This window comes from Henckelia pumila, chromosome 1 (assembly GCF_033568475.1).
Source record: "Henckelia pumila isolate YLH828 chromosome 1, ASM3356847v2, whole genome shotgun sequence".
Classification (NCBI taxonomy): domain Eukaryota; kingdom Viridiplantae; phylum Streptophyta; class Magnoliopsida; order Lamiales; family Gesneriaceae; genus Henckelia; species Henckelia pumila.
In genome coordinates this window covers 108,471,025-108,484,595 of record NC_133120.1, presented here as the reverse complement: position 1 = coordinate 108,484,595, position 13,571 = coordinate 108,471,025, and the positions used below count along the sequence as shown (strand labels likewise).

General features: G+C 36.5%; 1 protein-coding gene and 1 long non-coding RNA gene across 2 annotated transcripts; one reads left to right on the top strand and one right to left on the bottom strand.

Moving 5' to 3' along the window:
• Positions 1–237: 237 nt before the first annotated feature.
• Positions 238–1,973, top strand: LOC140875751 (uncharacterized). Its single transcript, XR_012148581.1, has 5 exons — positions 238–616; positions 718–785; positions 1,162–1,219; positions 1,312–1,401; positions 1,473–1,973. It is a non-coding gene; the product is annotated as an uncharacterized lncRNA (long non-coding RNA).
• Positions 1,974–2,872: 899 nt separating this feature from the next.
• LOC140875830 (NADH dehydrogenase [ubiquinone] 1 alpha subcomplex subunit 9, mitochondrial-like) lies at positions 2,873–5,013 on the bottom strand. The gene is made up of 5 exons (XM_073279633.1): positions 4,578–5,013; positions 3,707–3,770; positions 3,488–3,573; positions 3,306–3,390; positions 2,873–3,210 (listed from the first exon to the last, which is right to left on the bottom strand). The coding sequence occupies exons 1-5, from the start codon at positions 4,581–4,583 to the stop codon at positions 3,206–3,208; spliced, it is 246 nt and encodes an 81-aa protein (XP_073135734.1). The 5' UTR covers positions 4,584–5,013; the 3' UTR covers positions 2,873–3,205.
• Positions 5,014–13,571: the final 8,558 nt, after the last annotated feature.

Sequence of the window (13,571 nt, the reverse complement as noted above, 5' to 3'; positions counted from 1 at the left end):
TGAATAATAATAAAAATAAAAAAAGACTGAAATTATTATAGGGCTGCGTTTACTTTAAATGATGAGATTGAGCAAGGATAGAGTAATTCATGATTATTAAGATAATTTGATAGGATATAAAATGGTTATGGATAAATAATAATATATTTAATTGAATAAATTTAAATTTTTTGAGTAACACTTTTATGAACCTGTATTACGATGAGACGGGCTCACCCATCATCAAACAAATAACCGTACAATGTCAATTGGATCTTAACAATTTAAGCAAATTGAAAAACTCATTCCACGTGCTCTCTGCTCCTCCGCCGCTTTCAACCCTTCACATCCCAGCTAAATCTTTGCGCATATTGTTTTTGAATTTTTTTCTTTGATTTCTACTAGTTTTACGAGTTATCTAGTTGGATTTAGGGTTAATGTTTTTTTTTGTTACAATTCTTCTTTCTGATTTTTTTTCGTCGATTTCTGTATTTTTTCCCCCAATTTTTCCTCATTCTCTCGTGATTCTTACAAAGTGTGTGTCGGTCAAGCTTTCTTGATGGAAGTACGTGGATCCACAGCAATTTCATGGTCGAACTCCATTGTTGTCGCCCTCGACTTCCCTCGAACATTTTCCGTATGTTAATTAATTTCTAATATCTATGAAAAAGTTTGGTGTTTGTGTGAATCATTCAGTTTTAAGTACTTGATTGTCACTTGGTATTCTTGTTTCTTTAGTGAAGGTTTAAGAAGATGAGAATTTTATGTGCGCCAGTAGAGGGAATGATTCTGGGAAGTCTCAAAAGGTAATTTCGTTGGAATTCAATTACCCATTTTCTTTTTGCACGTTTAGACAATTCATTTGCTAAATTTAGTTTAGTACAAAGTTAAAAGAGTAGCATATTGCAATGCTTATGGAGTATGGACATGGATGGGTCTGAAATTCTTCTCTATAATGATTGGATGGTACCTTCAATGTTATTTTTAAGCTCAAGCAAAAATGCTTGGGTTAGTGTGTTCTGGGATATGTTTGGGGGATAAGAACATACCATGGGATTGAATTAGAGTTCTAATTTCGTGAATTGGTAGGATTTGTTTAGAATGGAAGGGTAATTACACTGTGTTTCCTGCCGTTGTAGAAGACATGGAAGATTATGTATATGTATTCATTGAACTTTGCAGGTGGTTCCAACCATATATACCACTGTTAGATGCCATAAAATTCAGTCAAATCAATTAGGTACTCGAACCCTTAAAATATGGAACTCATTCAAATTTTATAGCTGTATTTCCAGATTGGCAGATTGTAACACAATGCTTGTATTTCTACAGTTCTCAGTTACTGAGTATTCCAAAAGTTCTGAAGTTGACCTCAGATCTCTTTCTGGAGTTTTCTCCTACTATGATCTTTCTCCCATTAAGGTAAGCTTGGTTTGAAGGAATCTCTTGTTAAGCCGTTACGATATATTAAGCTTTTTCCTCTGGAACGACAGATGAAAATGCAGCAATCATCGAGTTCAAAATCAATCAAATAAAAGAACTCATTCCTGATTATGGAATGGGTTTCTCAGTAGCTTGTCTAGAAGTGTACAACCAGGATGTAGAAGAGGTGATTCAGAGGATCCTCGAAGGAACTCTTAATGAAGAACTAGAGTCTCTTGATACTAAACTGGAAATGATTCCGTCTCCTAAGGCTGCACCATCTGTCAATAGATCATGTATTTTGTAGTTATGTCTATGCACCATGGTTGATCTACTCCAGCTCTAAGTTTAGTATAATACTGGTTTCCGTCTACTCAAATGTGGTGGTTTCATTCTGCATTTGTATTATTTACAAAGATATTGCCAACATAGAATTCATGTATTACTTGTGAGCAACTAATATTTTAAAATCTCAAGGGTCCGATCGAGCAAAATCACTTGCTCCCTCTTGGTATGCCGAGCAATACTTGTGAGCAACTAATATGAGAAGTATTATTTTTGGCAAAAGTAATAGTTTTTATTCTAAAAGTGTTAGTTTTTATATCAAAGTTATTATTTTTAGCATATCTTAATTTGAAGTAAATAATATAATTTTTTTGTCGTCCAAAGTATTAATATTTATGTTAAAGGTATTAGTTTTTATATCAGAAGTATTATTTTGTAATATATGATTATTTGAAATAAAAAATATTTTTTTTTTGGTAAAATGTATTACATAGTAGTTTTTATGTCAAAAATATTATTTTTTATATTAAAAGTATTAAGGTTTATGTAAAATGTATTAATTTGTAATATATGCTCATTTGACATTTACATTTTTTGTAAACGATATAAAATATTATTTTTGGTCAAAAGTATTTGTTTTTATTTTAAACGTATTAGTGTCTATGTCAAAAATATTATTTCTAACGTATGTTTGTTTGATATAAAAATATTATTTTTTTGCTAAAAAATATTAGTATTTATGTTAAAAATATTAATTTTTCAGTCTGAAGTATTAATTTTAAGCTTATTTGAATAAACATTACACACGTTATAAGTAATATTTTTAACATAAAAATTAATAATTTTGACCAAATAGATAATATTTTTAACAGAAAAATTAATATTTTTATGTCAAATTTTCGAAATAATATTATTCATATAAAAACTAATATTTTTATTATACAAACTAATACTTTTCATGCAAAAATAATATTTTATGTGTCAAATTAGCACGCGTTAAAAAGTAATATTTTTCACATAAAACTAATACTTTTTGACAAAAAAATAATACGTTTTACAGAAAAAGTAATACTGTTTATGTTAAATTATCACACGTATAGGACGTCATGAATCATATAAGACTTGATTAATCTATACTTATACATATATATATATTCAAAAGATGATATATATTACAACCATAAACTAAAACTAATTAATACTTTTATAATAAAAACTAATACTTTGACATATTTGATCAAAAAATTAATATTTGATAAAATAAAAAACTATTATTTTTTATCTAAAAAATAATAATTTCATTCAAATAAGCATATATTCCAAAAATAATATTTTTCACCCAGAATTTGCTGAAACAAACATTGCCAAAGCTTCTCAGGAGGTAATCATCAGAGTTGTTTATTAATGTGTTGGAGTCGGAAGAAAATGTCAGGTCTTGACGAGGAATCAAGCATTGATCCGTAGCTCTTTGCCACAATTCTCTGATGCCGCTTTAATATTTGCTTTAGGCGACCAATTGTCAACCTACGAGGAAGCAGTGGTCCAGTATGAGATTTGGCAGGCGGTTTAAAACGCAGGAGACAATTTTTCAAAATATATGTGTGGCAATATCATCTTACCAATAAGATTAATAACAACATTAGCCTTTGCCATCACTGCCTTAATGGATTTTTCATCTCTGGGATTGTATTTCATAGGAACAATCTGCAAATTAAGGATGTGAAGAACACCAAGTCATATGTTTTGCAAGCGAAAACGACCAAAACTAAATGAACAGGGTAAAGTCAATACATGAATTCACCTGACCCAAATCAACCATCAATTTAAGGTGGTGGTGGGAATCCTCGGAACCTCGAAATGATACTAATACTTGAGACCCATCTTTTGCTAAAGGATAGAAGTAGGTGAAACATGGATGAAACATCATAAAACTTGAGCTTGGTTATTTAGTATCAAACTTTTGCACAAATTTACAGAAATTCAGCTGAAAAACCACTATGCAGAATAGCAAGCAACTCACCAAGCTGTTCACCACATATCGTCCAAGAAACCCGGTCGCTCCAAATATGGTCGCAACTATACCACTGCCAGGCAACAAAATTCACAACTTCAACTGGCAATAATATGACTGAAAAACACAATTACCATTGTATAAATTACATTCAGTAGTTAGCTAGCCTGTAGAAATTGACAAAACATAAGAAAAATAAAACAATAAAAAAATAAAATAATCCAAAACACAATCCGTCGTAATGATAAGAAGTCTGTAATGATAAGAGACACGAAGCATGGATTCAGAGAACAATAACCCAAGAAAAAATTCAAATATTGTTAGAACATGCACAAACTCAACACACTCAAATCTCTTTCGCCTTCCATTACCACTGGATTCATCAATCCTTGGAAGCTAATTTTTTGCAGTGGGCATATCAAACTTCAATCAAAGCTCATACTTTAATGGCACAATTCTATGACCAAAAAATCGCATCGAAACAAGAAGATAAGACAACTCATTCAACCTTATATAATTGTCATATATTCCTACTTCTGTTCCGAGTAACAAGAAACCAGCTCAAGTAACATGATTTTTTTTCATAGACAAACTTAATAATGCACATATTTCATTTAGCTATTTTTTCAATTACCATACAAAACACAGTTTTTTCCATCCAACGAACGAGTTTTCACATTATTACTCGAGAATTTGAGGCAACTAAGAACAATCCCGCAAGCAGAAACATCTCATAAGTTGGCTCGACACACACCAAAAACAAGAAAAACAAAAGACCCACGAATTTCACAAAGATGATGGCTAAATTCCAAATATCACAACAATAATAATACAACCGAAATCCTTAAAAAGGGCAAAATGAGAAATGTGAGATTCTCACATCCATCTTTGAGATTTTCTTTTCTGAACTGTTTAGATATGTGGTTGTAGGATTTTTGCACCACCGGAGACCTGAACCCTCATCTCCTCGAGGCGGCGCTTCTTATTGGCTTAGCAGAGACTACGAGCTTCAAATTACGCAGAAAGCAGCAGCATAGTTGCTACACAGATCTCGATTTTCGATGTTTGTGGATGAAATAGGCGACGACAGTAAAGAAGATGAAGAAGCCCTGAGGTTCTCAGTTCGAACCTGATTCGAGATGGAGCGGTGAGTGAGAATCGGTTTCCTTGTTGATTTCTGCGATGGAGAGTCGAGAGAGATTGCGAAGTAGGTAGGGCATGATTTTAGACGAAAAATTGGGGATTAGAAGATGGGTGAGAGAATGAGAGAAGCGGGATTGGAAGATGGTCCAGATGTGAACTAACGGGTTAAAATTTTTTTAATGGGTCGTCGCATATGAAACGATCTCTTATAAATGTTTGGTAAATTTTTTTTTACTCTCTCACCTTATTTATAATCCAATAAAAAATTTAGGACTAAAAATTATTTATGAATCTTATTATTAACAGGCCGAAAGATTTATATTCATTTTCAATTTTTCAATTAAACATAAATTAGTCGATATTAATTTTTAACTGTTTACGGTTACAAAGCAATAATTTTTCCGCGTCTATCGTAAAATGTGGCGTGAATTAAACTAATCACGCCTATTGGCAGGGCGCGATTGCAAAAAAATTTGTCCACCTCGATTACCGAATTAGTCAAAAGCTGACAAATTGTTCACGAGCCTAATATTCTCACCCCCTCCACGGCAACAAGCGTGCTAGTACTTGATTAATTTAATTTTTCCGGTGCTCTCCTTCCTATATATTGCATGCAAGAGAAGCATTTCTATGGAACTAAAATCCACACTTGCCCATCAAATTTTACAAAGTTTTTCTCAAAATTTTTTGTTCAAATTGTGTTATTGCAGGCTAAATTTGTTCTCAATATTCAAAATAGAGGTAAACTTATTATTATATATAGCAAACATTATGTTTTGTAAATATTTAAATAATAATATTATTATTCATAATTGTTAATTTTCAATTATTTTATTATTATGTCTGACAATTTTTCTTGTCATGCCTTTGGAGGAGGCGTGAATTATGAGATAATTGCATCAATACTCTCGTCAAATTCTCGATAAGCCCATACATCCATCTGTTCCTGTTTTATTTTTTATTTTTTGGAAATTTTTTTAGGTTGGTTATTTTACGATTTGTTTAGGTCTTATTATTATGAATTTCAAAATAGAGTATATGATCTTATATGCTCTTATATAAATCACGTAATCTAATACATTTTGATGATTTAATTAATTAATACAAATTTCATCCGAATATATGTTTTTTTAAAAATAGACTTGCGAATATTTTTATTTTCTCCATTTGGAATCCCTTTTCAAGTTTTTAGAGATTTCAAATCTCATCAAATCCTATTTGAATTTAAAATTAATCTAATATTATTATCATACACTAAGGTATCGTTTGAAGTTAAAAATGAGATAAATAATGTAAAGATAAGTAATATATTGTAATAAAAAGTAAATAAGAAATGATAGTTAATATAGTATTTGATTTGATTGATAGATTATAGTATGTTTGATTTGATTGATTAAATTTTATATAAAAATAGTAAATTCCATTTTGACCTTTTAATAATTAATAAAATATGGATATTATTATTTATAAAGGATAATGTAGTAATTTAAATTTAACGATTTGATTGATGTAGGATAAATAATTAATGATTTGATTGATGTAAGATATATAATTAATGGATGAATAAATAATATGACAAAAAAATGTGAGATAAGATAAGATAAGTTATACATAGATTAATAATATGACAAAACAAATGATACCTAAAGATGATCCCATCTAGTCCTCACATCAACAAACACTAACAAACTTTGAACTCGTTATCTTTATCTTTACATCACCAAACATTAAAAACTTCGAACTGCTATAGATTGAATTTACTTAATCAAAGATTGATTCATTCACCAAATCATTCGAATATTTAACATGGCTTTAGGAGCAAAATCGACGGCCATCGGCGGTGCGGGCGATAAAGCCGAAATCCCCCACATCCTCCACAGACTTGACGACGCCTCCACCAGCTGCGCTTCAACCCAATTCCATGACTTGTGCAGCGACGATCAACTATGGAGGAATATCTGCAACTCCACCTGGCCCTCCACCACCCACCCCCGTGTCGTAAGCGCCATCTCCACCCATCGCTCCTTCTACCTCGACGCCTTCCCCTCCATGCACCACCACAAGGGAATGTTACGGTAAAAATAAAATATTTTTACAGAGACGTTAATCACGGATATATATTTATTAAATGTACGATATACTGTTAAAAAACAAATCTAAATTAATACATTTTCAATACATGACTCGAGCCAATAAATATATTATGTAGAGGACGTCATCCCATAAATATATTATATTAATTAATATTTATTAGAAAAAAGTCCAATCATATGCTCAACTCCGTACTTCCTCCCCTCCGGCCGATGCTCACAAATTTTAAACTATATATCAATTAACTGCCATTAAATTTTAGGCTATATATTTCATTTATTTATATACAAGAGAAAGAGATATAACTTCCAATCAACTATCTGATTTCTGCTGATACTGGCCTATATTTCAATTTATTTTCTTTTCTTTTCGATAATTCCTTCAAGTTCCAAACAAATACTCAAGAAGATCATGTACTTACAGGTATGGAAACTGCTATTAACAACTTCGATCAACTAATTCTACTTCAACTAACTCTGATATTAACTACTTCAACTAATTTTAGTTTGAACTCTAATACTATATATCAATCTTTTCGCTCATTTTTTCCCTTACCAATTTCTTTTCTTTTCTAGAACTCCTCCAATTGCCATATCAATTCCTTTTCTTTTTGATAACTCCTCCAATATTGGTTGATATTGCTCAAGAATTAAGTTGATCGAGCTATTGCTGACGTTCAAGTTTTATACATGGCTCAAGAACGTCACGAACAACTTTATGTGGAATTCACCATCAACCAAATTCATGATGCAAAGAGAGAACTGGTGAAGCGCATTCACTCATTAGAAAACCTGGATTTTACGGTCGCCAACATATATCTTGGTTTCCAAGGAACCTGCGTAGCTTTCATAGTCACCCGGACGTCCGGCAGTAGCTGCTTCAACATGTGGTACGTTCTTTTGATATCTCTTCTTGCCGGTGTTCCAAGTTTGTTGGGACTGTTTGTCGTTGGCTTGAACTATTACTCGCTTGTTGAGAGACACGAGTCCATACAGAGTCATCTCCGAATGTGTACTCGGCGTGTCAGTATCGAAAATATGGTCACTAGAGAAATCAGGACAATACACGATGCAGCTGATAGCCCACTTCTTTCTAAATATGAGTTGATCATTTTCGCGTCATTTTATCTCTTGCTGAGCGGTGTTATGTCTATCTCTCCTCTCTTTATCTGCTTGCAACACCACCCCCCCTCCTGATCGAGCTAGGAAGATGCTGCATGCTGACAGTCCATTGAAATTTCCAAGTATGGGTTACGTTTTTTCGAGAAATGATTGTGCGTGTTACATATGAAACTAGATAGTATAGTATATGTAGACTATATTGAGATATTGAGCATACGGTGGTGGCGTTATACATGGCATGGATATACTGTAGTTTTTCAAGAAATGATTGCATGTCATGGACTTAGCCCTTCTAAGATCACGTGCGGCCTTTGCTTCTTGACTACGCCCCTCGCGAGTACTAGCAAAGCAGCCTTTGTTGCGCAAGTGTGTGTAAGTGTTTGAGTAAGAACACAAGAGAGCTTGGAGAATGCTTTGTATTGATTTCCAACTTGGTGGTTTACAAATGAGGGTTTGCACCCTTTTATAGTTGAGCATCCTAATCTACACGATTCTAGATTCTTCCATCTAGAATCTTCTTTCTACAAGTTTCTATACAAGTCATTTATATACAAGTGTATTCTAGAGAATTCTACATAAGCCTATATCTTAAATATTGTAGACATTTCTAGAATATGCAAAACCTCTTCCTTGCACCATGCTCTAGAATCTTTCGGAATGCGCAAGAAGGTGCCGGTTGTGACATTCTCCCCCACATATTTGGCTGACGCCCTCGTCGCCTCAAATTGATGGAGTAGTTCTTTGAACTGCCACAATTCATCTTTTATTTCCCATGTTGCATCGGACTCTGTCAATCCTTTCCATTTGATCAGATATTGAGTGCTAGGTCACTCCACGTCGTCTCTCGATTTGCTTGGCAAGCACCTCTTCAACATCTTTGTCAAAAGAAGTTGTTACCACAGGAGGTGCTCGGTGAGAATCGCCTCGGCTTGTGTCTTCCTCATCGGGATAATATGGCTTTAGCATGCTTACGTGGAAGACCGGATGAATCTTCAAGGTGTTGGAGAGGTCAAGACGATAAGATACCTTCCCAACCCTTGAAATGATGGTAAACGGTCTTTCATACTTCCGGATTAGACCCTTGTGTACTCCACAGAAGGCTTTACATTGATGTGGCAAAAGCTTAATGAGCACTTCATCTCCGATGGAGTACTCTTGTTGCCTTTTCTTTGCATCGGCCCATTTCTTCATGTGCCGTTGTGCCTTCTCTAAGTGCACTCGAGCCAAGTCCATGTGCTCGCTCCAAGACTTAACCATCTTTGTCGCAGTGGAGCTTTGTCCTTTGCTAAAAGGTATTTGCAAAGTATGCAGAGTTGTCGGTTTTTTCCCCATGACTAGCTCGAACGGGCTCTTCCCAGTGGCTTCACATTGTTGCAAGTTGTAGGAGAATTGCGCCACATCCATGAGCTTTGCCCAATCTCGTTGGTTGGAACTCACAAAGTGCCTCAAGTAGCATTCTAACAATGCATTTACCCACTCCGTTTGGCCATCAATTTGCGGGTGAAAGCTTGTAGAGAAATATAGCTCCGACCCAAGGAGCTTGAAGAGTTCCGTCCATAGTCGGCCTGTGAATCGGGGGTCCCTATCGCTTATGATGTGTCTTGGTAACCCCCAACACTTGACTACGTTCTTGAAAAACAGCCTTGAAGCTTCCTCCGCAGTGCAATACTTTGGGTATGGAATGAATGTTCCATACTAGTGAATCGATCAATCACCACCATGATCGAACCAAACCCATCGGACTTAGGCTAGGCACTAATGAAGTCCATAGTAATAGAATCCCATGGATGCTCCGCAATAGGTAGTGGCTCAAGCAGTCCTGCTGGTTGTTTTGTCATGACCTTGTCTTGTTGACAGACCAAGCATGTCTTGACATATAGTTCGACTTGGTCTCTCATTTGCGGCCAATAGTATGATGCTTACAACAAGGCCCTGGTGCGTTTTTGCCCAGGATGGCCAGCACACTTCGTGTCATGAAACTCGCGGATTAGATCCTTTCTCAGATCCCCCCACTTCGGCACATAGAGTCGACGTCCCTCCGTATAAAGGATCCCATCTTCAAGCCAGAATTGTCGAGTCTTCCCTTGCTCGACAAGTTTAGACAACTCCTTTGCCATGGGATCGTGCCCTAATCCTTCCTTGATGCGTGCTGGTAGGTCTCCCAAGGCAGCACTGATAGATGCCAATTCTGATTTTCTGCTTAGCGCATCGGCAACCACATTGGCTTTGCCTGGCCGGTACTCAAGCACAAAGTCGAACTCGGATAAGAAGTCTTGCCACCTAGCTTGCTTGGGACTAAGTTTCTTCTGACTATGAAAGTAGCTAGTGGCAACATTATCGGTCTTGACAGAGAACTGAGATCCTAGCAAATAATGTTGCCACACCCATAGAAAATGGATAATGGAAGTCATCTCCTTCTCTTGCACTGTTTATCGCCTCTCGGTCTCATTGAGCTTCTGGCTTTCATAAGCTATAGGGTGCCCTTCTTGCATTAGGACCCCTCCAATAGCGAAGTCAGAAGCATCCGTGTGCACTTTGAACTCTTTGCCAAAGTCTGGCAAAGCTAAGTCAAGTTCCTTGCTCACCGCTACCTTTAAATCAGTAAAGGCTTTGGCACATGTGTCCGACCATTCCCATGGTCGGTTCTTCTTAAGAAGATTTGTCAGCGGTGCCGCTATAGCGAAATACCCTTTTATGAACATGCGGTAGTAATTAACTAGCCCAAGGAAAGAACGGAGTTTGGTTACCTTGGTTGGCGGCTCCCAGTCCATGATGGCATGAACCTTGATTTCGTCCATCTTGAGCTTCCCATGCTCAATCGTGTGCCCCAAGAATTGAACAGTCTCTTGTGCAAAGGAACACTTTTCCTTCTTCACGTAAAGATCGTTCTTCCGTAAAACTTGGAACAATGTTTGGAGGTATTGGGCATGCTCCTCCAATGTGTGGCTATATATAACTATGTCGTCCAAGTACACCACCATGAACTTGTCAAGATAAGGATGGAACATCTTGTTCATGAGAGTACAAAATGTTGCCGGTGCGTTGGTGAGACCAAATGGCATGACGAGCCACTCAAAAGATCCATATCTAGTAATACATGTCGTCTTGGGCTCGTTCCCTTCGGCAATACGGACTTGATAGTACCCTTTTTGTAAATCCATCTTGGTGTAGTACTTGGCTTGACCAAGACGATCAAACAAGTCAGCTATCAAGGGAATGAGGTACTTGTTCTTTATAGTTACCTTGTTAAGCGCCCGATAGTCCACACACATCCTCAATGAGCCATCATGCTTTCTTTGGAACATCACATGAGCGCTATATGGTGCTTTAGATGGTCGAATACGTCCCGTATCCAGTAGATCAGTGAGTTGTTTCCGAAGCTTCTCTAGCTCGGGCGGTGCCATGCGATAGGGTACCATGGCTGGCGGCTTGGCACCGGGTTCCAACTCGATCTTGTGGTCCACCTCTCTCCTTTGTGGCAACTCTTAGGTAATTTTGTCGACATCACATCTTGGTTCTCTTCCAGAACCTTCTTGATGCTAGTAGGAACTTCCTCTAGCAAAGGAGTGTCAAGGCCATCACCCGACTGTAACATAGCCAAGAACATGGGTTCGCCTTTCTTCACTCCTTTGGCTAATTGCATAGCCAACAATTGCTTCATTGAACTTGCCCCAGGTGGAGCACTTGTCGCTTGTATCATGCATGAATACCCTTTTTCCATTATGCACATAGAGTCTAAGTAAGGCATTGGAATATCACATACCTTTCTCAAGAAGTCCATGCCTAGCACGAAGTTGAAGTCATCGAGAGGCGCCACTGATAGATCCACTCGACCATGCCAAGTTCCCAAGGACAGCTCAACATCCTTAGCAACTCCGTTGAGACGTCGGGGGGATGCTGTAGCACCAAGAACTTCTAAAATTCTAAAATCATGCCTAAAATTATTTTCAGTATTTATATTTTTAAATTTCTTGAATTTAATTGTTTAAATTTAAGTTAAAGTTAGCCTTGCTTGACTTACTTGAATTAAATGTCTTGAACTGTTTAGTTAGTAATTTTTATCCAGGCAGGCGACGACGGTGGGCTTCGGTGGTTTATTTTCAAGATTTTTAATTTTAAGATTTTAAGTTAGAGGTAAAAGAGGGGTTTTGGCCAACAATGCAAATTTTGAATTTTTAGGGGTCAAAAAGCAATTTTATTATTTTCTTGGGTTATTTCCTAAATTTTCCATAAAATAGGATTTTATTAAATCCGGGTTAGTGGAATTTCAATTAAAATGTTGAGAGTTGAAATTTTAAATTTAGAAGTTTGGAAATAGCAAAAAGTTTGAGGTAAAAAGTTTTAATAGTACAAGTAGTACTTTTGCTAGTACAAGTGAAATTTTAAAACACTACACACAATACACTACACTTTTAACTTACACTATCATTTTTAAAACATTACAATAAAAAGAAAATCAAGACTCAACCAAAACCTCTCCCCAAAATCCTAACCTAGCCGCCTCCTCCCCTCTCCCTTGTAGAAGACCGCTCGCCGCCTCCAGCCACCCGTCCGCCGCCGCCTGCCGCCGTTCCCACCCGCCGGAGAAGCCCCTAGGTGCTTAGCTTGGTGTGTTGGTTGAAATCCCACCTTCTTCTCCTCTCCTTGATTTCGAGTTCTAGGTATTTTTGGTAAAGGCAAGTGTAGCTACTCCTTTGGGCTCACATTCAAGCAATATCTACCCCCACCCTTATGATTTCTTGCAATATTTTCGAGAATGCATGTTGTTAGAAGGTTAGGGTTTCGAATTTTTCATGTTTAGGGGCTGATTTTTTCTAAATATGTTAGGGAGTTGAGTTTATGTGGATTAATGTTGAGTATATGTGCATTGACATGGAATTAATTGAGTGTCCTTGCCAAAATTCGAAATTTCAGATTGTATATGGACCTAATTTTCGAAATGTTGTATGTGTAGGGGCTGAAATTTAATTGATGTTGAAGTATTTAATGTTCTTGCATTGGTCTTGATTGATTGTTCAACATTTTGGAGTTTTGATGGTTAATTCTTGATGTTCTTGATATGTGTTGTGCAAGTGTGGATTGAGTGTAGCCCAAGTGTTTGGAAAAAGTCCTAAGAGAGGTTATTTGAGGTGTTTGGTTGTTTGGTATGGAGAAAAGTTGAGGAAGGAGAGTTATGGAGTTGAATTCTTGAGTTAGAGGTAAGTTGAATGTCATGAGTGTGCAGGGCAGCACTGTTCACGGGGCAGGGCAGTGTCGTGGCTGAGGTCTGTGCAGGTTTAGGCTATTCCATGGTAAATTTCATGATGTTGTGGTCGCGTCGATATAAAATGGGCTCGAATCGGATAAGTATTGAGTAAGTTATGAGTCTTTTAAGTTTGTGGTGTAAGTGCAGAATTTTTAGAGTATAAGGGGCTGTCCGGGAATGTTTTTGGTTTGTGATGTTCGGGTGATCCTTGGAGGTTACTTTCTGGTCCTAGGGGTAATTTGGAGTGTTTATGAGGTGTCGGTTCAAGCGGGTC

What these genes read in the sequence shown, in the direction of transcription:
- LOC140875830 (XM_073279633.1), bottom strand. An exon ending in GATATGTGGTGAACAGCTTG is followed by an intron (nt 3,574 to 3,706) that starts GTGAGTTGCTTG and finishes TCTATCCTTTAG; the next exon opens with CAAAAGATGGGTCTCAAGTA. An exon ending in TGATGGTTGATTTGGGTCAG is followed by an intron (nt 3,391 to 3,487) that starts GTGAATTCATGT and finishes CTTAATTTGCAG; the next exon opens with ATTGTTCCTATGAAATACAA.